The 27,382-nt window shown below is 39.0% G+C and overlaps 1 protein-coding gene across 1 annotated transcript in view; it reads left to right on the top strand.

Moving 5' to 3' along the window:
* The window catches only part of LOC126273233 (venom carboxylesterase-6-like), a 159,173-nt gene extending 153,249 nt beyond the window's left edge, over positions 1-5,924 (top strand). The window contains exon 10 of the mRNA XM_049976780.1: positions 5,589-5,924. Coding sequence (XP_049832737.1) covers positions 5,589-5,790 — 202 coding nt within the window. The 3' untranslated portion in view covers positions 5,791-5,924. The remainder of the gene's footprint in view (positions 1-5,588) is intronic.
* The last annotated feature ends 21,458 nt before the right edge of the window (positions 5,925-27,382 follow it).

The following is a 27,382-nucleotide window of genomic DNA, read 5'->3' as shown; positions in this document are numbered from 1 at the left end:
TTTAATTATAATATTTATTCTGCTAATTTTCATTGAGTTAAGATGCTGCAGTCTGTCAGTCCTTGATGACACTGTATCTGTCTCTGCTTACACCAAATGTTACCATTTTTGCCAACGAGACATACCACAAGAGTATTTCTTTCTGTATTGCTTGGCTGGCATGAATCATATAATGTTCTTGAGGTATATGTAATGTCAGAACCTAGTCTTGTTTGGGCATCCATGGTACAAGGATAAGTGAAGACAAAGATTGTAGTGTATTTCTTGGCAATAAGATCATTTCATTGAGTGTGGAGGAATATATATTCTCGTTAGTTTTATTTTTATGAAGTTTTTGTACAAAGCTTGAGTAAAAATAGTACAGGGGCTAGGAACCTTAACAGTACAGTTGATCATTGTGTGAAAGAATGCCAAATAGCACTTAAAGAGTTAGCAAGAAGAGGTATTATGATGTTATCCATTGTGGAGGTTTCCTGTAAATGTTGAAGTTAATTTTACCACCTACTAAACATTTTTTCTTGTCCAGGAAACTAACTTTATTATGCTGATTTTCTATTTAATATGTAAATTTAATTTTAGTGTGAAAACAGTTCAGTGACTAACTAAGTAATTTAATGCCCGTCAAATCTCCTTTTAATAGATTGATGGTATCATCGACATATTGTCCATAGAAAGAAATGCTGTTGGCTAGATGAGCTGGGAATTTAAAAAATGTATTACAAATTTACTAATTAAGATGGCTGCTAGAAATCCAGCAAGGCCTTTGTAGCTGACCATTGGAACTGAAGTATTTGCACTTTAGAAAGATTCTTAAAAATCATACAAATTCTTTAATTTAATTTGAATTCAATTTATTGTACATACTGAAATTGTTTTCAATAATATGGCTTGTTTTGTCTACAGGAATGTTGGGGTAGAATGTGTAATATCAAGAAATACAAGTGTATGGCCAGGATGAAAAGTAACATTTTTTAAGGAGTTAATAATCCTCTCCTATTTTTCACAGAGAATGATGTTGTGTATGTATAGTATTTCATGAAAATGACGAGTAATTTCTTGGACACCAGGGCTACAATTCCTTTAATGATTGGAAGAATAGACCAAATATTATTATGAATCTTAACTTGCAAACATAAAGTTGGTGTCTTAGGATTCATGCTTTGTAATCTAACACAGTGTTTGGGAGGAAAGAGAATTACTGAAATCAAAAGCCTCTTTAACCTATTTAGTGAAGTTAGTAGTGGGGTCCTTGCTAATGGTATGAATATTGTTATCAGGAAAGAATTCTAATGTTTTATTTACATTGTCTTTTTGTACAAGATAACAGAAGAATTGCCTTCGCCTGATTTTATGATGAGAGCATTTTCTTCTTCAAGTTTCTTTTAATGGACATTACTGTAAAAAGATAACTATTTTTCTTTTTAGTTTCATTTGTTATTATCTTATTAACCTTACAATCTATCTTACATTGTTCATATCTGTCAAGCTTGGCAGTACCATTGGCAATTTTCACATCAATAATCAGCCAGGGCAATATTTTGACCTTGAGAAACTTTCATGCTATATTAAAGGCCTTTACTTAAAATGTGAAGTTCTGCTGCATCAAAGGACATGTCCGTATTGTTAATAACACACTCATAGAAAGGAATGCAAGGTGAACTGTAAATTGGTTTCTTTTTATAACAATGACTTTTGGAGCATCTTCAAGCTTCAAGAGTTTTTCATGGTGTAATTGAATGATGAGCTCTTGGTCTACAATTAACCACTCATAAACGCCTCTTAAAATAATGTCAAATTGTGTGGCATGTAATAATTTACTAAGTATTGAATGTGACAGATTAGCTTTATAGGTAACAGAGCCTTCCTTAAGATATAGTTCTTAAAGTTCATTATTAATGAAGATAGACACACATTTCTTCATAACTGACACATATTTATGAATGAGATTTTGCAGAAGGCACTGTTCTTTAAAAGAAACTGTGTTGACTGCTTTAGAGCATTCTGATCAACTTGCATTAAAAAACAGGCTCTATTTCGATTGAATAGCATCTCTTATAAAATGTGTAAATTAGCCCATTCCCTAGAAATATTAGAAATATGTGCCTTGTTTTTCTCAGATGTATTATACTCCCTTTGTCAGAAAAGTTCCAGGGCAGTTTTTTTCAAGTTTGCAATAATAAAAAAGAACATACATTTTTTTTTATGTTACCTGGTATCTGCGCATCTTTGAAATTACCTTGGCCATGTTTGCATGAAAACTCACTAGGTGGCAGGGCTGTGCTTAGCCTGTTCAGCACATTAGTTAAGATGGCACAATGGCTGCTGATTGTTAGCAAAGAATGAACATTAAGATCTACATTAAATTCAGGAAAATCTCTAGTGAAACATGGGTAGTGATTCAGCAAGCATATGCAGCCAAGGAACTTTCAAGAGGTCATGTTTCTGAATGGCACAAATGGTTTCATGAAGGGAGAGATTCTCAGTGAAAGATGATCCCAGAGCTGGTAACCAGTCACAGCACATACTGATGCAAGCATGCAGTGCTTAAGCCAGTTACTGCAAGAAGACTGTTAGGTAACTGTGCATGTGATATCAGAAGAACTTATTTTCAATTATGATTTATGTCATAGGATTTTACAAGAAGATTTAGGGAAATAGAAACTTCATGCAAAACTCTTCTGTCACACACTAACCGACAAATAGAAAGAGGAAAGACAAAGAAGACATTCTGCTGAACTACTGGATAGAGCCAGACCTAATCTCTCATTTCTGTCAAAGATTATTGTTGGGGAAGAAAGTTGATGCTACCAGTATGACTCTCCCCCAAAGTGTCAAAGTGCTGCATGGCGGAGTCGTGGATCACATGTCTCAAAGAAAGTCAAATGACAACCTTTGAGAACAAAGACAATTTTGACCACATTCTTTGAGAGTAAAATATTAGGTCCTCATAAGTATATTCCTTCAGGTTGAACAGTGAACCAAACACTTTACATCAAAGACTTGAAAAGTTTGTGACTAGCAATGCAGTGTCACCGTCCTGATTTGTGCGTTCTCAGGACTTTTTCTTATTGCATGACAATGCAAGACCCCACACTGCTTTACCTGTTACTAAATACCAATATCTGATCAGACATTCTTTTGTTGCCATCCCATATCCACCACATTTGCCTAGCCTCTCATCTTGTGAGTTTTTCTTGTTTCTGTGAATGAAAATGTGACTGGAAGGAGAGCTTCATTGAGATATTGCAGACATCCAATGGGCTGTGACAAATGAGCTTATGACCATCACAGCTGAAAATTTCTCTGCTTGCTCCCAACACCTCCAGAAACATTGGCAACTGTTTATAGATAGCCAAGGAGACTACCTCGATAGTTAGAATCATTACTTGGTGCGTGAAATCTTTTATTTTTAAGAAAGCATGTCCTGGAAATTTTCTGACAAAAGGAGCATATTTCTTCCTAACGTACCTTAGTATACTTTTCACATGCTGACACAACAGCTTGACATACACATGGATATGACTCCATTACTGTAAATTATCATTCTGTCCATATATGTTTACAATAGTCACATACAATATGTACATTTTGGACTTTACATAAATGTGTAGCCAAGGTCTAAAGATTTATATGTTTTTGGAAGGTGGCTATCAACAGCTGTCAAGTAATGTATTAAATGCTTGCCCATCAGCTGCTTTTAATTTAAACCTAAGCATCAATGGGTTTCAGTCGAGGACCATCTTCACGAATAAGGGTTAAAATGGTTCATTCCACTCTATTACATTTTTCATTACTTAAATACTGTGTAGAGCATGTCACGAATATCAGTATATGACATGCTCTACACATTATTTAAACAATGACAAATGTGAAATTGTGGCTTGAACCATTTTAACCCTTATCCTTGAAGATGGTCCTTGATTGAAACCAGTTGATATTTGGTAATAAAATGAAAGCAGCTGACAGTCAAACATGCATTTTATACACTATTGATTTATAACTTCCCTAATTCTGTAATCTTTTGAAGACAACAATTAATTTGTCAAAGCTGATGAAGCAAAATAACAATATATTTGCGTGGTCAACAGAATTTTATTGTGAAACACAAGCTTTCTGTCTACTATAAGATGACCTATTAAGATGCTACAATCATTCAGAAATGTATGCAGCACCCAAAATGTGAGTAGCACATTTGTGGCGTATGACTGACAGATTTCACAGTTTATCTCAACATCTGGATGAGTACAATCACAGACTTAATAAATTTGTATATTTATTCTCTCTCTAAGTTTGTGGTACATAATCTGCAAGATATTGTATTTAACTGATACACAAAAGCACAGCAAGTGAAGCGGACGTAAGGAAATGTAGGCATCTGAAAAATGATATTGAGAGGAAGTGCAAAGTAGAAATAGCTATAAGACATATGGAAAAGTGTAGAAACATTCATGACAATTGTTAAGATAAATGCCACCTCTAGAAAAATTAAATAAACTGTTGGAGAAAAGAGGAGCAGCTGTATGAATAGGAAGAGCTCAGACCTCAAGTGACTAGCTGATGAAAGTGAGAAAGGTGGAAGGTGGAAGGGATATATAGAGAGTCAATGCAGCGGAAACAAACTCGAAGCCAATGTTATGCATGGAGAAGAGAAAGTAGATGAAGATGGGATGAGAGATATGCACTAAAATACCAAAGTCGGAACCAGGTCCCTGGAGGAGATGACATTCCCCCAGAAAATTATTCAGATACTTGTGAGAGCCATCCATGACAAAACTTCTCCAATTAGTATGCAAGGTATACAAGACAGGCAAAATACGTTCGAACTTCACAAAGAAACCAATAATTCCAATTTTGAAGATGGCTTTTGCTGACAGCTATCAATATTACTAAACCACCAGATAAGTAAATCATGGTTGCAAGTAGTAACATGAGTTATTCACTGACAACTGAGAAAACTGTGGGAAGCCAACCTTGGGAAAGATCAGGTTAATTTTCAGAGAAACATAGGATCATGTGATGCAATACTGGCCTTACAACTTATTCTATTGCGCTGTTAACTGTGTACTTTAATTCAAACAATCAGAACACATGCATGTTTACAATTTGAGGGTCTCTCCTAGATTGTTCAGTTGTACTTTGTAACATATTCAAATCTGTGTAGCTGTGAATAGAAGTTTGACTTTGTAATTTTTACTTTAGTATTTCAGTATTCATCTTTTCATTTCTCTTTAGACAGGTCATCTGATGGTGACATGCTGAGAAGTCAAAACCAGCTATGATACGTTGTCATAATCAAAGCCTGAGATGCATAATAAAAGAGTTTCATTTACACTATTGCTACACTGTGTTCCCTGAAGGCAGTGTAGACAGTATGTCCTGTCTGTGTAAATCCTGTCTGACTGCATATACATAATTAATATAGTGCATACTGATATCTGTATATCATATTGAAACTAACATTTGTTTTGTAATTTTTATTTTCTTATTTTTCTAAAATAGAGTGCAATTTATATACTAAGGACTGCATACTTTATAGATACAGTGTATGTTCAATAACTCATTTTTAAATTTGTTACCTCTCTGAACAGAAATCCAGCCCCAGTGAAGAATCTGAAATGGCCAACTGTTAAGCATGATACCAAGAACATTCCTTTCATCAGAATATCAAGCAGCAAAAGTATTATTCCAGATTCAAGTGCTGATCTTGGAAATCGTGGGTTCTGGGACTCTCTTGGTATCCAAGAACCACAAATACAGCTTAAAATGAAACAGCCACAAGATGAACTATGAATGTTTTCCATACATGTTCCATGAATTAATAGTGCAAGTGAAAAATATTAACGGCTTCTAATTATATCTGTGTAAACATTTGAAAAAAATTGTAAGCATGTTATTTTACAATAAAAGTGTTTCATACAAACTCAGTGGCAGAGCAGCCTTTGCTCGTATGCACATGTCTGTGTGTGTGTGTGTGTGTGTGTGTGTGTGTGTGTGTGTGTGTGTGTTTTCCGTGTGAAAGATGAGAGGGGGCAGTATTGTGAGTACATGCATGTGTGCACAAACAAATGTTTTACAGTGCTACTTTCCTGACTGATAGGCTACTTTCATCTCAGTAAAGGACAAGCCACAAAACCCATTTGTCTAAAAATAAGTTTACCATGTGAGTCTCACTTCAAGATTCCCAGAGGTGTTGCTCTTGTGTTCCTTCTATCAGCCAGTACTCATCTCCTCATACTACCTAAAACTTTTGGTAAAACTTCAGTTCATTTGTACTTAAGTTCACCAATCATACTGTAATAATTAATGGAGACTTTATAATCATCCAACAATCAATTGGGAAAATTACAGTTTCGTTAGAGGTGAGCATGATATGGCATCCTTGAAACATTACTAAATGCCTTCTATGAAAACTACCTAGAACAGATAGTTCAGAACCCCACTCATGATGGAAATATGTTGGATCTAATGGCACCAAACAGACCTGACCTCTTTGGGGATATCCAAATCAAAATTGGTTTCACTGAACATGACTTGGTTGTGGCAACAGTGATTTCCATAGTACAAAGGAGAACTAAAACAAGCATTCCCAGCAACAAACTGTCCATTCGCATGAATGGACACAGGCAGACAGTGTTTGTTGGTAATGAGGATCACCCTGTGGCTAAACATGCCTTGATGCATGGCCAGCACATCTTGGCACAGTGTTACACCGTCCGAGTTATCTGGATACTTCCCACCAACACCAACCTATCCGAACTCCGGAGATGGGAACTCGCCCTTCAGTATATCCTCTCTTCTCGATATCCGCCAGGCCTCAACCTCCGCTAATTTCAAGTTGCCGCCACTCATACCTCACCTGTCTTTCAACAACTTCTTTGCCTCTGTACTTCCGCCTCGACTGACATCTCTTCCCTTACTCTTTGCCTTTAAATATGTCTGCTTGTGTCTGTGTATGTGCGGATGGATATGTGTGTGTGTGTGCGAGTGTACACCTGTCCTTTTTTTCCCCTAAGGGAAGTCTTTCCGCTCCCGGGATTGGGATGACTCCTTACCCTCTCCCTTAAAACCCACATCCTTTCGTCTTTCCCTCTCCTTCCTGAAGAAGCAACCATCGGTTGCGAAAGCCAGTAATTCTGTGTGTGTGTTTGTGTGTTTTGTTCATGTGCCTGTCTGCCGGCGCTTTCCCGCTTGGTAAGTCTTGGAATCTTTGTTTTTAATATATTTTTCCCATGTGGAAGTTTCTTTCTATTTTATTTAAATGATTTGGTAACTTTGATATAGAAGATGAGTCTTTGTACTATGGGTTGCAGGTGCTGGTAAACTAAGGCATATATACATTTGATGGGTGCTTTGAAGCCAACAACTGTAGGGCAGCTGGGATGATTGTGTGTGTGGATCTCAGAGAGAAGGTAAAAGATGTGTGTGCGTGGCTTGGGAGGGGTGAGAAGTTCTATGGATTGAGGTGTTAGTCCTTGTGAGGAGCCTGAGGTTTAAGGAGGAACTGCAGGTCAGTTTTAATCACAGGGGTGGGGTCCTGATGGCAGACACTGTATGTAGAGGTGTCAGACTGCTGGAGTAGACCCTCAGTAACATACTCCTTTTGGTCAAGTACTGCAGTGGAAGATCCTTTTCTGGGAGGATAATGATGGAGCCATCAGCTTTTAGGGAATTCAGAGCCTTTAGTTTTGCAAAGGACAGGTTAGGGTCATGTTGTAAGGACCTGAGGGAGGGTTTTGAAGCAATGTTGGATGTGAGGAATTCTTGGAAGGCTTGGAAGGGATGATTTTGGAGCAGTGGTGGTGGATCAAGTTGGGATTGTGGTCTGAATTGTTCAAGGCTGAGTTCAACATTAGGTTTTTGTTGGAAAGGTTTTGGGATTGAGTTGCAAAGTAATATTTCCAATTGATAGTACTTGTAAAGGGGAGTAGGTCCTTCATCAAAGCAGCATGATCAATGCAGGTTTAGGGCTGAAAAGAAGATCCATAGATAATACAAATAATCAGGAGGAGAGAATGCTTTAGACGAGAGGTGAAGAACACTGTACTGTTGTGACTGGTTCTTGTGTATGGGTTATTCTTGGTCTGGGAGGCAGTGGTGAAGGATATGGGATGTTAAGGAGATTGGCCAAATGATGGTGGTTGGTGTGGCTTTTTAGGGAGCTGTGGAGGGACATGGAAGGAAACACTACTGTTCAGGTAGTTTAGGTGAAGGTGGGATACCTTTTTGAGGTGAAGCTGGGCACATTGTTGCAGTTTGAAGTTGGCTTGGTAGATGATACTATCCAAGGACACATGAGGGGCAGAATGCTGCAGGATTTTGTAGAAGGAGAGAAGTCTGGTGAAGTGGAAACTGGCTGATGAGGGGTACTGGTTACAGATTAGCTGGGTAACAGCAAGAGTTTGCTGTGTTTGAAGCTGTAAAAGAGCCTGGTGTAGAGCGGGATTACATCGGAAACAGGGACTTTAAGTGTTAGGCCTTTTGGAGTAATTCCAAAGGACAAGCAGGTTTCAGGAAATAGAATGTGTGACATTATTTCTGATACACTCCTGGAAATGGAAAAAAGAACACATTGACACCGGTGTGTCAGACCCACCATACTTGCTCCGGACACTGCGTGAGGGCTGTACAAGCAATGATCACACGCACGGCACAGCGGACACACCAGGAACCGCGGTGTTGGCCGTCGAATGGCGCTAGCTGCGCAGCATTTGTGCACCGCCGCCGTCAGTGTCAGCCAGTTTGCCATGGCATACGGAGCTCCATCGCAGTCTTTAACACTGGTAGCATGCCGCAACAGCATGGACGTGAACCGTATGTGCAGTTGACGGACTTTGAGCGAGGGGGTATAGTGGGCATGCGGGAGGCCGGGTGGACGTACCGCCGAATTGCTCAACACGTGAGGTGTGGGGTCTCCACAGTACATTGATGTTGTCGCCAGTGGTCGGCGGAAGGTGCACGTGCCCGTCGACCTGGGACCGGACCGCAGCGATGCACGGATGCACGCCAAGACCGTAGGATTCTACGCAGGGCCGTAGGGGACCGCACCGCCACTTCCCAGCAAATTAGGGACACTGTTGCTCCTGGGGCATCGGCGAGGACAATTCGCAACCGTCTCCATGAAGCTGGGCTACGGTCCCGCACACCGTTAGGCTGTCTTCCGCTCACGCCCCAACATCGTGCAGCCCGCCTCCAGTGGTGTCGCGACAGGCGTGAATGGAGGGACGAATGGAGACGTGTCATCTTCAGCGATGACAGTCGCTTCTGCCTTGGTGCCAATGATGGTCGTATGCGTGTTTGGCACCGTGCAGGTGAGCGCCACAATCAGGACTGCATACGACCGAGGCACACAGGGCCAACACCCGGCATCATGGTGTGGGGAGCGATCTCCTACACTGGCCGTACACCTCTGGTGATCGTCGAGGGGACACTGAATAGTGCACGGTACATCCAAACCGTCATCGAACCCATCGTTCTACCATTCCTAGACCGGCAAGGGAACTTGCTGTTCCAACAGGACAATGCACGTCCGCATGTATCCCGTGCCACCCAATGTGCTCTGGAAGATGTAAGTCAACTACCCTGGCCAGCAAGATCTCCGGATCTGTCCCCCATTGAGCATGTTTGGGACTGGATGAAGCATCGTCTCACACGGTCTGCACGTCCAGCATGAACGCTGGTCCAACTGAGGCACCAGGTGGCATGGCAAGCTGTTCCACAGGACTACATCCAGCATCTCTACGATCGTCTCCATGGGAGAATAGCAGCCTGCATTGCTGCTAAAGGTGGATATACACTGTACTAGTGCTGACATTGTGCATGCTCTGTTGCCTGTGTCTATGTGCCTGTGGTTCTGTCAGTGTGATCATGTGACGTATCTGACCCCGGGAATGTGTCAATAAAGTTTCCCCTTCCTGGGACAATGAATTCACGGTGTTCTTATTTCAATTTCCAGGAGTGTAGTTCAAAAGCATGTTTTCGAAAAGAATGCATGCAATACGAGATGGGATTCATCATGGCAAGAGAGGACAGTTAGTAGAGTTAGAAATCGTTGGAATTGCAAAAAAAGATAAATAATAATAATAAATAAATAAATAAGCAGAAGGTGCAAAAGACAGGAAAACGGAAGAAAAGCAAGGAAACAATTCGGAAAAATCAGAAAAAAGCATGACATAGAAAATGGTGAACAATGAGTGGGTGGTCCAGATGAAACAAGAAAAATGATTGGCAAAAAGGGAAAAAGAAACTGATTGTGAAAGTAGTGAAGATAGACAAAATATTTGATAACTGGGTAAATAGAAAGTGAGAACATGTAAACTACTTAAAAATCAATCAGTGCGGTTTGCCGAAAACCAATGCACAAAAATGTGAAAGTTTTACATATAAACATGATAAGTGGAGGGTGGGAAAGATAATAGCTATCAAATTTGATAAGAAATTGGCGAAAGACGGTTGGCAGAAGGCCATATAGTGCAGTGAACTGTAAGTTGTTACATGAAAATTCGTAAATAACAATGGACTTGTCATATGCAATTAAAAATGGACCCATCTACGTCCAAAGAAATCATTACTAGAAAAGATGTAAAGGGGCAAAGTGTTGATTAATCTTGGTGATACAGATAAATAAAGGAACAGATTAGCACACGAGATAGAAAACAGGTTACAGTTTCAACAAGACAGACAACAAAGACTGCCAAGAGGGGTACATAACTGAAATGATGGCCACATGGGCTAATATAACAATGAAAACAATCAATTTTTGACAAAATAATTTAATTGTATGGATAAAAAATGTACTCAACAAGCAGTGGCAGAAGTCACACATAAAAGAGGGTTATAATTAGGCAAGCTTTTGGAACCACTGGCTCCTTCTTCAGGCAGAAGGACTGAAGAGAAAGGAAGAGGTGTGAAGGAAAAGAACTGGAGAGGTCTAGGAAAAGGGGTAGATTTGAGGAAATCAGGGCAGGTCAGGGGAGATTTACTGCATGGGATGAGAAGGAAAGAGTGATTGTTGGGCACTATATCAGATGAGATTTGAAAACCTAAAAGCTTAAAGGTGGATGACAGGGTAATATGCAAGACAGAGATTACTACTAAAACACCATGCATGAGTTAATAAGAGTGAAAAGCTAAGTGCATTGTGTGTAACAGGTGGGAGGGGGATGGTAAAAAATAGATTGGAAAGACAATGAAAGATATAGAAAACTAAAATGGTGTGAAGAAAAGAGTAGTTACTGTGAAGAAATGCTGAGAACAGACGAAATTAATATCAATTATGGCCAGGTGGGTGGTGAGAATCAAAGAAATGTTGTAGTACTAGGTCCCAACTACAGAGTTCTGAGAAAGTGGTGTCTGGGGAAGAATCCAGGTGGTGCATGTGATCACAATTGCCATGCTATAGGGCATGCTCTGCAACATGAGAATGTGTGTTGCCAGTTTATACCCTCTGCCTATGCCCATTCATCCTCACTGATAATTTGATGGTCGTATGCTGGTGTAAAATGACAATCAGTGTTTACATATCTGCTGGTAAATGACATGTGTCGTTTTGCAGGTGGCTCTCCCTTTGATAGTGTACGGGTATGTTTTACCAGTTACAGGGCTGCTATAGGTGGTGGAAGGAGGGTGCATAGGTCAAGTCTTGCAATGGGGACTGTCACAGGGATAGGAGCCATAGGGTAGGGAGATGGGTGCAGAAGGAACATAGGTGCTGACAAGAATATTGAGGAGATTGGAAGGGCAATATCTCACACAGACTGGATCTCACTTCAGGGCATCTCATTTCAGAGCATTGTTTTAGGAAGTCATGGCCCTGTTATAGTAGCTGATTAATATTTTCCAGTTGAGGAAAATACTGTGTCACCAATGTTGTGCTCTGAATATGTTTTGTGGAGGGAACAGTTGTACCAGTATTGGATTTGATGGCTCAGGAAATCTGCTTTTGAACTTGGCTACATCATCTGAAACCCGTGCCTCTCCCACTGTCACCATACACCTTCCTTGTGACCATTGATGCCACTGCCCTGTATACAACATCCCCCACATACATAGTCTGTCTGCTGTTGAACATTTCTTGAGTCAACTCTCTTCTGTTTCGAAACCTATGACATTCTTCCAAATCACCTTAATCAATCTTATATTTACCACCAACTACTTCACCTTTGAGGGGCAGATGTAGAAAAATATCATGGGAACCAGGATGGCTCCTTCCTATGCCAACCTTTTCATGGTTCGCTTGGTGGGGACTTTCCTGGGATCCATACGTCTTCAGCCGCTGGTTTGGACTAAATACATTGATGGTATCTTTACCATATGGATCCAAGATGAGACTGACCAGTTAAAATTCATGGAATCTCTGAATATCTTCCTCCAATTAAATTTCATATGGTCCCAAGCCATCCCTCCAAAGGTCAGCTACACACTTCTGTCTACATTAAAACTACCACCAAACAAATGCCATTCCTCCATGTCAAGGTCCTTCAGAAAGAGTCACCACTTCTGTCTCTTTGCTGTTCATTTTTGGGACACAACTGACGGCCAGCTTAGAGAGAGAAGTGATGACATGTTATGCAGGACCTGACCATCATTTTCCAGGACAACGCTCAGTCATGTACAATGCAAGCTGTTACTGATTTGTTTGACTGATGGGGCTGCTAAGAGCTATACCACCTACTGCACTCCCCTGACATAAGCCTTCATAAGTTCAACTCGATTTCTAAAATGAAGGAATCACTTCATGGCATTTGTTTCAGAACTGCTACAATTTGGTCGGGCAATAGACCATGCTGCTCGAACTGTCAACACAACTGGCACTGACTGCTAAGAGTATCCTGCTACTTCCACATTGGTGGCAATAGGTTATACACAATGCTAGTGGCTACTTTGATGGTCAGTAAAACTTTGAAACATGTATCTATTTTGTTCAGGCAGTCAATATATAGTTGTCACTACTAAAGTTCCAACCCTTGTACTATCCTGATAAAATCTGTTAGTGAAGTTTCAAGAAACAGCTTTAAATAATTACTCTAGGAATATACTAAAACCCCCTACATGGCACTCACCCAGGGATCATGAGGCTAAGATTAGAATAATTACTCCACACACTGAGGCATTCAATCAATCATTCTTCCTGAGCTCCTTACATGAAGGGAATGGAAAGAAGCTCTAATAACTGGTACAGTGGGTCTTGCCCTCTGCTATGAGCTTCACAGTGGTTTTCAGAGTAAAGATGTAGCTGTAGATGCTCCAGAATGATTGATTTCATGTAGGGCTGTACATTCATCATCCCGAAAATGTGTTTGCTTCTGGTCATTGGCAGAAAGTTGACATAGCATCAGTAAATGGCTTGCAGATTGCTGCTCTCAAGCAACCACTACTGCTAACATTGCGGACTTCATGCTACCACTTATTCATTTACTTACTTTGTTTCATGGATGTCATCATGAAGGAGACTTTATCAGCATATAAATCAATGAAGTGTAACAGCTGTTAGAAACTAGCTCTGTAGACTTTATTGACAATAAATTTCCTGCATTGCTACATAGGATTTGTGCTTAAAGAGGCAAAATGTGAATTACTGAAACTAGCACATAAGCTGTTACCTTGTATAAAGGTACTATTTCCTCATCTGTCCCCCCAATTACTAGTATTATATTTACACAGCAATAATGATGTTTAGCAAAGAAATTATTTATTTACTTTAAGAATATTAGCCTACAAACAATTAATGTTGGTACTTCTCACACAGCTAACAACAATACAAACAGGATAATACAATAAGCTTTCAGTTTTACTTTGAATTTGTAGGGGGCCCAATTTCATCTTTTAATACACTTGCACCAAAATACAGAACTTCATATTGAAACCTTAACAAGTATACAAAGTCCTTTTGAAAAGTACAACACACTATCCATTTATAGTGTCATGTAACTGAAAACAAAGCATAGTGTTAATATAAGGTGTGTCCTCAAAATCTATCTCAGTGGTGCTTATTATAAAGTTAATGGACTAGAGCAAAGAGTCTGCCCACATTTAGACTTATTGAAGAACTGATAGCCTCAAACAATTTGGCCAAAATATATTATCTTTTGGAGGAAAAAAAAGGAAAAAGAATTGTATAATTTGATGAACGTACACTACATGTTTGTCTCATCTGATGAACCAAGCTCATGACACTGCTGTCAAGTTGCAACGGTGCTTTCACATTCTCGTCAATATGGTACCAGAACGTTTAAGTTCTACCACTGTAAAGATGGAAGATCCATGATTTGGAATGTCAGAACTGTGCAGTAAGTAGCGGCAGGAACACCATCACAAAATCACGCAGAACTAACATTCCAACCCATCGACTCTTGGAGAGAAATTTTAACCATGCTCAACCCACTGGTAAAGTATTGAACTATTTTTCTCTGTATCATACAGTTTGGGGGATTAGCAGTGAGAATAATTACTTTTGGAAACCTTTTAGCAGACAAAGCCTGTTATAACAATAAACTGTTTTGATTAATAAAATAGACACCAGCCCAAAGTAGGCACAGTGTCTACACAAAGAGATGAAGTCAATTTTCAACACTGAATAAATAACTACTTTCACTTATTACAGTCACTTGGCAGTAAGCACTATTAATCCCACTTTCTGTTACTAATGGAATTTATCACTATACTTCAGTAATTATTTAAAGAAGACACACACATGTTTCAACAAGGATACAAAAAAATATTAAACTTGTAGCTATCATTCATGTGACCAAAACTATTATTTAACATGACTAAATTTCATTTCTTTAGGACTGTTATTTGTTAATGTTTTACTAACACCAATCTTTGTCTGGCTTTCTTTGACATGGAGCAGCAACATGAACAATTACTGTTAAGATTGTTGCAGTTAAACAATTATGTTGCTTTACTTTCAGAAATACTATTGAAAATTTATCCTAATGGTCACACAAATTGGTGGCTCTTACACTGACACGTTCAAACTTTAGTATTTAATAATGATTTTCAGAATTTACTACCAAAACAGTACTATTGCCAGTAATTTACTATTATTCAAGCTTCAATAAACATCAGGATGCTCGGAATAAATTTGTTTAGGTAAGGACCCTACCGAGGTAAAGAAAATAGGAAAACTACAGTTAAACACAAAGGTACATTTAACACTTATATTCCACTGATTGAAGATTGGATGGTTCATACTGTGATACACTGCTAAATAAAGTACTTTGCCTGTTGCTGATATCGAAGGTGGTGGAGGAGGTGCTGCGTAGTAACACTGCACAGGTACAGCTCTTGATGTACATAGCTCTGTCTTCCTCTTGATGGTGACAATAAAACTGCAAATTTCTGAGCTATTAATTTATTGCCATACTGCGCCAATCATGTAGAACACGTCCGAGGCCAACAATCCAGTCTTTCAGGTAAATTCAGGGCCTCTAGTGTTTGAGCAATGTGACGCCTGTTCACCACTTGCAGGGCAGCTACCAACTGTATAAGCCACTTGCATGCCAATTCTCACTCGCGCGCCCCACCACCTTTTCCATTCCACCACAGAACAGAGTTCCGTTCTACCTATGATCCTTACACCCTTTCAATTTACACTTATGCTTACAAAAACCCTAAGTATGAACCATCTACAATTTCATGACAGCATATACATACAAAATTGGAATAATTAATTACAGTTGTACTTGAAATATTGCATAATTATTTACAAAATATATTTTAATACATTTATTCCACCTATGTCAAAGAGGTAATTTCAAACAGATAAACTACACTTAACAAAAGCTTACTCTCGTTACAGTATTTTCTTAATTTTTCAAAATTATTATGAAACCAAAAGAATTTTAAAATATACAGATTAATGGCAGCATAATATTTACATTAGCATTACATATGCCCCTGTTTAGGTAGTGATTTCTGTCAAGACAATCTTACCAAAACATCCAAATGCAACTGACTATAAAGGGGCCACTTCTTTAAAACTTATTACATCACATTTTATACATAAATATCTCAAAGCAATAGTAGACAAAATTATTTTTACATATATTTCAACATAACAACTACAAATGAAGTTTCATAGCATAACTTTACCATTAAATACACAATTTTTTTACCTACAGCAACTTATCAGGTAATCATTTTTCAAGAAATTTATCAACCTACTGTTTTTCTCGTAACTTTCTGTTATATACCAGATCTTTATGTATACCTTAGTTTCAACTGTATTTCAGTAACCTTATTATATTTCGTAAGAAAATTCAGCTGCAACATGAAAAAATTAAAGCAGTCCATTTACTATTCTCTTCATCAACAAATACCTACTTTAGAAAATTTTCAACTTTATGCTGCACAGTGCACTCCTTTTCAATTACACATACACAAGAAAAGAAAATCAATTTACTTCCAAATCCAATTACATTATACTGTACAGTGCAGCACACTTCCCATTACAAAGACACTTGGTACCACCTTTTTCGCTGCTTTGTGCAGTCCATTTGGTACTGCACCATATGCATATTATTCACTTAGTTACTTTGCTGCCTCTGGCAATCTTTGGCAGTCCATACATATTTTATATTTCTGTACTGTTTGTTTCGTGTCATTAGGTCCAATTAGTAATGACTAATTTGTTACATATTTAGCATTCAACCTGAAACTTATATACCAGTATTAGAAATTTTGACATAATTAATTTTCTACACTGTTATTTACAACAACTAGATATCATATACTAGCATATTCAATAGTTACTTGCTGTTTAATCAACCAATCAATCTCCAGAATCATGTCAGTACTTAGATCCGGCACTATTAGGAAATCTGTTCAAAATTTTGTCCATTAATGCTAAATTCAGCAAGTATCTGATGTTTGATAGGCTTGCTTGGTTTTCCAGTAGCTCCTATGATTTATACCCCTACCACAGACATAATGACTAGCCCTGGTTGGTCTTTGATGTATTCAAAAATGATTTCAATATGGCACTTATTTGAGAACCAGTGTCCAGCAAAACCTGTACTTTACACCTGTAAATATCGACAGGTATAACAGTTTGTTTACTGCTCTTCTTATCGGAGCCTTCCTGCTCCTCACACAACAGATCCTGTTCAACCATTAGGTCTTCCCAAGAAATGTTGCTTATTCATTTTTGGTCAATATCGGGTGGTTTCTTCTCTGTGGGACTTGCAATGATTTTTGCAACATGCCCTTCCACCTGTACTATATCAGGTGGTTCCTTGCTTTTACGGATTGCAAATTCCTTTGTGACCTGTTCATCACCTAATCTATCATGACTGAAATTGTCCTCCAATTCTTCTGTTTCGAAACTTGTTTTATTTTCAACATCTTTGTCTGACAATACAGTATCTGATTTACTTGTTTCAGCCAAGCTAGTTTCTTCCAAAGCTGTTTCTCTTACATCATCTTCTGAATTACACAACCTATGAACCTCCGGTTTGGCTTCAAACTTTGTATAATCTTCTCCTATTTTGATGATCCATATATTCTCATTTTCTCCTGTTACATTATATGCATGAATTTCATTTACTTCCCGATCACAAGGATATTGGGTGGCTTCCATATCGAGTTTGGCCACGCTTAGCAAATTGTCATCTTCATCAAATACATATTCAAATATATCATCTACCTTTCCCTATCATTTATGTCGACTGCTCGCGATCTTTGCGCGGCATCTATTATTTCCTCATTTATAATATTAGCAAGTATCGTCTGCTTTAGGACGAACTGCTTTTCGTCTTCCTTCTGTTCAACCTTCATTAACTCTTCCTTTGTCACCTCTTCCCATCCATATTGCTTTAAGTCTGTGACTAAATTACTCATTTCTTCACGCCATTCCTGTACCAGCTGATCTTGGAAACTACTCTGTGTATGTTTTGTTTCATATTTATTTGCTGTGCTGATATGAGCATGATTTACTTGATTTCAATTCTGTGTTGTTTTCACGCATACTGGATCATCCCTGCTGGTTATGAGTTCACCGTACTCTCCTGTGTCGTCACACATGGTTGTTAATTGCTCCACCTCGTGACGCGGTATTGCGGTACGTCGTTCTGCGACATATCTCTGTACTGTTTCTCACCTGGCCCCTGTTGACAAGAGTTGGCTTGCCGGCAGCTCCATTGCCAGCGCCATATGGCGTGTTGTAAGCATTACATTGCATCACTCTACTCGCCTGGCTGCGCTCTCCATTAATTTGCATACGCAGCCTACCTAGCGGCTGAAACTTTTCTCTATCAGGTCTTTTTTTTCTTTCTGCGTACCTATGACCCTCCACCCACGCAGGCCTTAGTTTTCCTGTTCATTGAATTCTTGTGTTCACAGGCGATAATTTCTCCTGCGACCACTTTGTCCACCCTGACCGTGGCCTCACCCACATCCCCACACTATGGCGTTTATTCGGTATCGAATGTCGTGATCGTCCCTGTGATCATCATCTACATTCTGATAATTCCTATTAGAATTATTCGGTCGATTGTCATGGTTATTCCTCCAGTGGTCTTCGTCTTCAATGCACTCTAGGAAGACTGCAAAATTGCGATGGTTGTTTCCTACATATCTTTCCGAGTCTTCTGGAAGCTTCTTCCAAATCTCCCAGACAATTTCGGAGTTGGATCTGCGACCCCTTAAATGTCTCAATTTCTTGTACCATGACTCACAGAAGTCTTTCATAGACTTCTGCCGCTGTCATCATACATTTTAGCCATTATAAACTCACGCCACAAGCAATTCTGCTTCTGTGTGGGCCAGTATTCGTTGATGAATTGGTGTTTGCATTCATCAAAAGACATATGTTCAGTTACTAGATTGATACTCCATCTTTTGGTGTCTCCTATCATAGAACTAATTACCAAATTTATTTTCTCCTGATCACTCACATTCCCGGGGAAAACTCTTTCACAATTTTTCAAAAAGTCTAATGGATGCCATTCATTATGTTTCTTGGAAGAATTGAATTTTTCCTTCCCTTCCAGTAACTTATGATACTCTACTTTAGTTACCACATGACTACGTGTCACATGTATTTTCTTTTCTGGCTCATTAATATGACCGAGAATATTAGAAGTGTTGCTATTACACTTCTGTTTACAATTGTCTACTTTCTCTGCTAAAAGCTTTTCAGACTTCTAAACAGTTTTTCTCAAATTTGAGACTTCTGTTTGGCATTTTATATGTACTTCAGATTTAATTTCTTCAAACCATTCAATTAGAGTCTCATTAATGAGGGGTTTGACATACTCTTGAATCTGTTCAATTTCAGAGTCAAATCTTTCATTAATTCCCTTGACCTGACTTTCTACAGTTGTTACTCTGTCCTTGACCCCTTGAATTCTGGTTTTCACTCCTTTAACTTTGCCTATAACTATATTAAATACTTCGCCCATATCATCAATTCTCTTAATAATGTATACTCCCTGTTTACTAATTTGGTTACCCTGTACCTTAATTTGATGATTTTGTGCTCTAATTTGTGTACTGATTTGGTTACCCTGTTCTTTAATTCGGGCTTTCATTTGCTTTTCTAGGTTACTATTTTGTTGAATTAATGTTCTCAGTAAGTCGTGAATGTCCAATAAATTACTACTTTCAATTTCGGTTTTCTCAGTTACATTTCTCAGTTATACAGTTTCCTGGTCTACTCTTTCTTTCTTAATGGATGATGGATTCCACATATCACAGAAGTCAACATTCCTTTCTTTGTCTCCTGCTTTGTTTTGTTGTTGCTTTGTATGTTTGTCCGTATGACTGTCCATTTCGGCCTGCTCAATTACATTTCCTGTTGTTGATACTGGGGTACTCATGCCTACTTCTTTATCCATTATTTTATTAAATATAGCTAACAGTTTACTTTTAAATGGTCCCGTAATTAACTCACACCTCCCAAACTGCTACAAATTCATGTCTCTGGACCTTTGTTTTAGACTTTTGCCGCTTCAAAAGTCCTGTCACACGGTGACATGTGCAACGGTACTTTCGCGTTCTCGTCTATACGGTAAGAGAATGTTTAAGTTCTACCACTGTAAAGACAGAAGATCTGTGATTTAGAATGTCAGAACTGTGCAGTAAGTAGCGGCAGGAACACCACCACAGAATCACACAGCACTAACACTCCAAACCACCGAGCCTCGGAGAGAGATTTTAACCATGTTCAACCCACTGCTAAAGTATTGAACTATTTTTCTCTGAATCATACAGTTTGGGGGAAAAGCAGTGAGAATAATTACTTTTGGAAACCGTTTATCAGACAAAGCCTGTTATAACAGTAAACTGTTTCCAGAATGAGATTTTCACTCTGCAGCGGAGTGTGCGCTGATATGAAACTTCCTGGCAGATTAAAACTGTGTGCCCGACCGAGACTCGAACTCAGGACCTTTGCCTTTCGCGGGCAAGTGCTCCACCATTTGAGCTACCGAAGCACGACTCACGCCCGGTACTCACAGCTTTACTTCTGCCAGTATCTCATCTCCTACCTTCCAAACTTTACAGAAGCTCTCCTGCGGAACTTGCAGAACTAGCACTCCTGAAAGAAAGGATACAGCGGAGACATGGCTTAGCCACAGCCTGGGGGATGTTTCCAGAATGAGATTTTTCACTCTGCAGTGGAGTGTGCGCTGATATGAAACTTCCTGGCAGATTAAAACTGGCAGAAGTAAAGCTGTGAGTACCGGGCGTGAGTCGTGCTTCGGTAGCTCAGATGGTACAGCACTTGCCCATGAAAGGCAAAGGTCCCAAGTTCGAGTCTCGGTCGGGCACACAGTTTTAATCTGCCAGGAACTTTCATTTCAGCGCACACTCCGCTGCAGAGTGAAAATCTCATTCTGGAAACATCCCCCAGGCTGTGGCTAAGCCATGTCTCCGCTATATCCTTTCTTTCAGGAGTGCTAGTTCTGCAAGTTCCGCAGGAGAGCTTCTGTAAAGTATTGAAGGTAGGAGACGAGATACTGGCAGAAGTAAAGCTGTGAGTACCAGGTGTGAGTCGTGCTTTGGTAGCTCAGATGGTAGAGCACTTGCCCGTGAAAGGCAAAAGTCCTGAGTTCGAGTCTCGGTTGGGTACACAGTTTTTATCTGCCAGGAAGTGTCAGTAAACTGTTTCGCTTAATAAAATAGACACCAGCCCAAATCGGGCACAGTGTCTACACAAAGAGATGAAGTCAATTTTTAACACTGAATAAATAACTACTTTCACTTATTACAGTCACTTGGCAGTAAGTACTATTAATCCCACTTTCTGTTACTAATGGAATTTATCACTGTACTTCAGTAATTATTTAAAGAAGACACACACATGTTTCAACAAGGATACAAGAAAATATTAAACTTAGAGCTATCATTCATGTGACCAAAACTATTATTTAACACGACTAAATTTCATTTCTTTAGGACTGTTATTTGTTAATGTTTTACTAACACCAATTTTTGTCTGGCTTTCTTTGACATGGAGCAGCAACATGAACAATTACTGTTAAGATTGTTGCAGTTAAAGAATTATGTTACTTTACTTTCAGAAATACTATTGAAAATTTATCCTCATGGTCACACAAAGTGGTGGCTCTTACACTGACACGTTCAGACTTTAGTATTTAATAATGATTTTCAGAATTTACTACCAAAACAGTACTATTGCCAGTAATTTACTATTATTCAAGCTTCAATAAACATCAGGATGCTCGGAATAAATTTGTTTAGGTAAGGACCCTACTGAGGTAAAGAAAATAGGAAAATTACGGTTAAACACAAAGGTACATTTAACACTTATATTCCACTGACTGAAGATGGATGGTTCATACTGTGATACACTTCTAAATAAAGTACTTTGCCTGTTACTGATGTTGAAGGTGGTGTGAAGAGGTGCTGCATAGTAACATTGCGCAGGTACAACTCTTGATGTGCATAGCTCCGTCTTCCTCTTGGTGGTGACAATAAAATTGCAAATATCTGAGCTATTAGTTTACCTGTGTTCTACATATGATCCCTACACCCTTTCAATTTACACTTCTGCTTACAAAAACCCTAATCCCTACACCCTTTCAATTTACAGTTCTGCTTACAAAAACCGTAAGTATGAACCATCTACAATTTCATGACATCGTATACATACAAAATTGAAATAATTAATTACAGTTGTACTTGAAATATTACATAATTATTTACAAAATAGGTTTTAATACATTTATTCCACCAACATCAAAGAGGTTATTTTACATAGATACTACACTTAACAAAAGTTTACTCTCGTTATAGTATTTTCTTAATTTTTGAAAATTATTATGGAACCAAAAAAGCTTTAAAATTTACAGTTTAATGGCAGTATTACATTTACAATAGCATTACAAAGTCATCACACTGTTCATGACCACAGCTCATATAATTACTGGCTCCTGTATGGCCCTTGCACTTATGTAGCATGTATTACAGGTATGTGGCTTTCACCCATGCTGATTTTTAGTTTGTGTCTTATTCCTGCATTGTGATATAATAGTTTGAAACTTTAATTCTACAGATGCAAAACTGCTTTTGGGTAGTACAGTTTTTGTGAAAAATAGGCTATTACAATTTTTTATACCATGTTTGAGACATTTCTGGATTTGGTTATATTTCAGCTTATGATACTGACATTTCTTCTAGAGTTTACAAGAAATAACTTATATGGCCATTCTTCTTTGGTGTTGAGAGGATGCCTGAGGCAGCTGCTTGGTGACTGATGAGTGTCACATGGACTTGTTGTAACTAACATTTGTCTTCATTAATCATGATTCCATGGGCAGCTAGTCTGTGCACGACTTGTTGTGAGTGAGTCTCATACTTTCCTGCAGACCATAAGAATATAAAGAAGTCATCTATGTAGGTATAACAAAATGGGAGACTGAAAGAAACATTATCAAGAAAATGTTGTCAAGTTTAAGCAGCATTTTTTAATTCATAAGGCATACACAAGAACTCAGAGAGTGTGAAAAGTGTAGTTATTGCTGTCTTCCATATGTCCTCGTCCACTACAGGAATCTGGGGTATGCTGCTTTACAGTCAATAATGCTGAATACTTTGGCACTCACTAACATTTGAGCAAAGTCCTGTAAGTTAGGGACTGGATAGCTGTCCATAGTAGTTCAGTCATTGATCCAGTAGTGGCCACAAAGGCTCTACAATTTGCCTTTCTTTAAAATGAGCTTTATGGCGGTCATCCAGGGACTGTCTGATGTGTATTATTTTGTCCACAGTGGCCTTCGCACTCTAAGTTTGTGGGGAGGGAGGTGTTGAGGTCCAAATGAGACAAGTGGGCCAGGTGTAGTGTATATACAATGAACAGTATGATCACAAACAGCACAAACTACATGTAGCCTGATGCTGTTGTGGTCTACAGTCTGTAACACGTATATCGATCAGAAGCAGGTTTATATTATGTAGCTGTGTATCTGCAATTATGGAGTGCATATTCTTTGTTAGTTAAAGTCCTTGATCTGTGACAGGGAATTACAGTTTTATAATTTATATATGGAAAAAGCAAAATGAATTGTTAAAAGTATAAATTATTGTAATACGTGTATGATCATAAAAAAGACAATGTTTGCTGAAAGATGTTTCATGCTTAGGGCATTTGTATTTGTAATACATAAAAGACATAAGGAAGTCTCTCCACAATGGAAGCGGCATGGCGCAGTGTAAAAGGTGGTTTTGGCAGTCAAACTGGGTGGCTCCTTGGTGCGAACGGTAAGCAGTATGTGGCTAGCCATAGCACGGAATACTTTGACAGTGCTAAGAGAGGCAATTGCAAGCTGTTTGCAAAGGATTCTTGCCTCGGATGTGGATCTGGCTATTATTTGGTATTCTTGGCAAAAAGGAGTGCCTCTAATATGTTGAAAAGTCAATGCCAAGAGGAAATTTTATAGAGCATTTGAACATCGAGAGCTGTGAGTACAGTTACCTGCCATGTCACTTGCCACCATAACTTCGTCACTGCTTTACAATCTTCATACATTCAGCTATGTATATAAGAATGGACCAGTTAGTTTGTCAGTGTGGTGTTAATAATAATCCAAATGCTAAAAAACTGAAGAAGCCCCCAGACATAGGTGATTGACCAGTAAATAACATAGCGTGGAGTGCTATATGAGTGAGCTAGGTACATTGTGTCGAACTTACTGCCGCCACAGTCATAAGGCATGGGGCAAGTGTATTGCAGACTTTGAAATTGTAATGAATACCCTCCACCATGAAACTACAGGATTTACACCCAAGGAAAATCTACTTAATCATAAGAGCAAAAGTATAATTGAAGAAAACTTAAAATTTCCACCCTATGTAGAACAGGATCTGAGAGAGAAAGAAGACTTAGTAAGAATAAGAATGAAATAAAATGCAGAAACAATATCTAAAAGGCATGATAAGGGCCTTAAAGTGAGCAAATTCGAAATTGGGGACTTTGTTCTAACAAAAACTCACGAAAAATGTAGTGAAATATACCAAGAAATTTCTAAATTCAGATATATTTCTAATGGTCCCTTTGAAGTGCAAGGAACTCTGCACACTAATGCCTATTATCTTGTTTATCCTAAGTCAAAGAAGCCATTAGGTGTTTGTAACATTTTAGATTTAAAATCTTATGTCCACAGAAATGGGTAAAAGGGGCAAAATGAAGAAGTGTATATGTACTTATTCATTATAGTATTTTAATCTATACATTCTCGTTCATGATGTGTTGTCAGGTGTTGTTATGTCAGAAAAATCTGTTTTGTTATGAGACTACTGATAGATGTCTATAAGTTTCAGATTTGGTATAACGTAATTGGATAAACAAATTACATGTAAACTCCAGGCTATGACATACATAAGGACTGAATTGCTGAATTGATTGAATATTGCAACATCATCAGGAGGAGTGCCAAATGTGTTTATAGGCAGAACAATATATGGGGAAATCAGACTCAAAAGGGCAAGGTTTGCTGGACATGTAGTTAGGATGAGTATGGACAGAATGACAAAGAGAGTGTGGGAAACAACAGGGAGGACAAGGGGAAAGACAGGAAACAAGTGGGTTGTTGAACTTCAGAAGGACTGGTTGGAATTGGGGATCAAGGTTGAAGGAGAAGGTTCAAATGGCTCTGAGCACTATGGGACTTAACATCGACAGTCATCAGTCCCCTAGAACTTAGAATTACTTAAACCTAACTAACCTAAGGACATCACACAACACTCAGCCATCACGAGGAAGAGAAAATCCCTGACCCCGCTGGGAATCAAACCTGGGAACTCGGGCGTGGGAAGCGAGAATGCTACCGCACGAACACGAGATGCGGGCAAGGTTGAAGGAGAGGAACATTGGAGGAACAAATATACACCAACCAATATACTGGAGATCAACGACAGAGAAGAATACAGGAAAAGATTAGAGTGTCACCAGTGGAGCCGACAGGAGAAACGGAAACTGAAGATTTTGGAAGAAGAGTGGGAGAGAAGAAGAGAAAGAATGAGGAGGTTCTGGGAGAAGAAGAGGAAAAAGCAGTCCACGAAGGGGCTACTCATGGTCCCACAGAGGCGGTAACGCAAGAAGAAGAACAAGAAGAAGAAGAGGAAGTATTGTGTTTCTTAATTAACTGCATGAATATTTAAAGCAGACAAAATATAGCTTCTTAATGGTCATACAGTGACAACTATATATATATATATATATATATATATATATATATAAATAAAACAGAAAGAAACTTCCACATGGGAAAAATATATTAAAAATAAAGATTCCAAGACTTACCAAGTGGGAAAGCGCCGGCAGACAGGCACATGAACAAAACACACAAACACACACACAGAATTACTAGCTTTCGCAACCGATGGTTGCTTCTTCAGGAGTCTGTGTCTGTGTCTGTGTCTGTGTATGTGCGGATGGATATGTGTGTGTGTGTGTGTGTGCGAGTGTACACCTGTCCTTTTTTTCCCCTAAGGGAAGTCTTTCCGCTCCCGGGATTGGAATGACTCCTTACCCTCTCCCTTAAAACCCACATCCTTTCGTCTTTCCCTCTCCTTCCTGAAGAAGCAACCATCGGTTGCGAAAGCTAGTAATTCTGTGTGTGTGTTTGTGTGTTATATATATATATATATATATATATATATATATATATATATATATATATATATATATATATATATATATATATTGGCTTGTGTCTGTGTATGTGCGGATGGATATGTGTGTGTGTGTGTGCGAGTGTACACCTGTCCTTTTTTTCCCCTAAGGGAAGTCTTTCCGCTCCCGGGATTGGAATGACTCCTTACCCTCTCCCTTAAAACCCACATCCTTTCATTTTTCCCTCTCCTTCCCTCTTTCCTGACGAAGCAACTGCCAGTTGCGAAAGCTCGTAATTCTGTGTATGTGTGTGTGTGTTTTGTTCATGTGCCTGTCTGCCGGCGCTTTCCCGCTTGGTAAGTCTTGAAATCTTTATATATATATTAAAAACAAAGATTCCAAGACTTACCAAGCGGGAAAGCGCCGGCAGACAGGCACGTGAACAAAACACACAAACACATACACAGAATTACGAGCTTTCGCAACTGGCAGTTGCTTCGTCAGGAAAGAGGGAAGGAGAGGGAAAAATGAAAGGATGTGGGTTTTAAGGGAGAGGGTAAGGAGTCATTCCAATCCCGGGAGCGGAAAGACTGTGTATGTGCGGATGGATATGTGTGTGTGTGCGTGTGTGTGTGTGTGTGTGTGTGTGTGTGTGTGTGTGCGCGAGTGTACACCTGTCCTTTTTTTCCCCTAAGGGAAGTCTTTCCGCTCCCGGGATTGGAATGACTCCTTACCCTCTCCCTTAAAACCCACATCCTTTCATTTTTCCCTCTCCTTCCCTCTTTCCTGACGAAGCAACTGCCAGTTGCGAAAGCTCGTAATTCTGTGTATGTGTGTGTGTGTTTTGTTCATGTGCCTGTCTGCCGGCGCTTTCCCGCTTGGTAAGTCTTGGAATCTTTGTTTTTAATATATTTTTCCCTTGTGGAAGTTTCTATATATATATATATATATATATATATATATATATATATATATATATATATATAATAGAAAGAAACTTCCACATGGGAAAAATGTATTAAAAACAAAGATTCCAAGACTTACCAAGCGGGAAAGCGCCGGCAGACAGGCACATGAACAAAACACACGGACACACACACAGAATTACTAGCTTTCGCAACCGATGGTTGCTTCTTCAGGAAGGAGAGGGAAAGACGAAAGGATGTGGGTTTTAAGGGAGAAGGTAAGGAGTCATTCCAATCCCGGGAGCGGAAAGACTTCCCTTAGGCGAAAAAAAGGACAGGTGTACACTCGCACACAAACACACACACATATCCATCCGCACATGCACGTGTCTCATTTCCTAAT

Source organism: Schistocerca gregaria, chromosome 1 (genome assembly GCF_023897955.1).
Source record: "Schistocerca gregaria isolate iqSchGreg1 chromosome 1, iqSchGreg1.2, whole genome shotgun sequence".
Classification (NCBI taxonomy): domain Eukaryota; kingdom Metazoa; phylum Arthropoda; class Insecta; order Orthoptera; family Acrididae; genus Schistocerca; species Schistocerca gregaria.
This window is presented reverse-complemented; position numbering and strand designations above follow the sequence as displayed.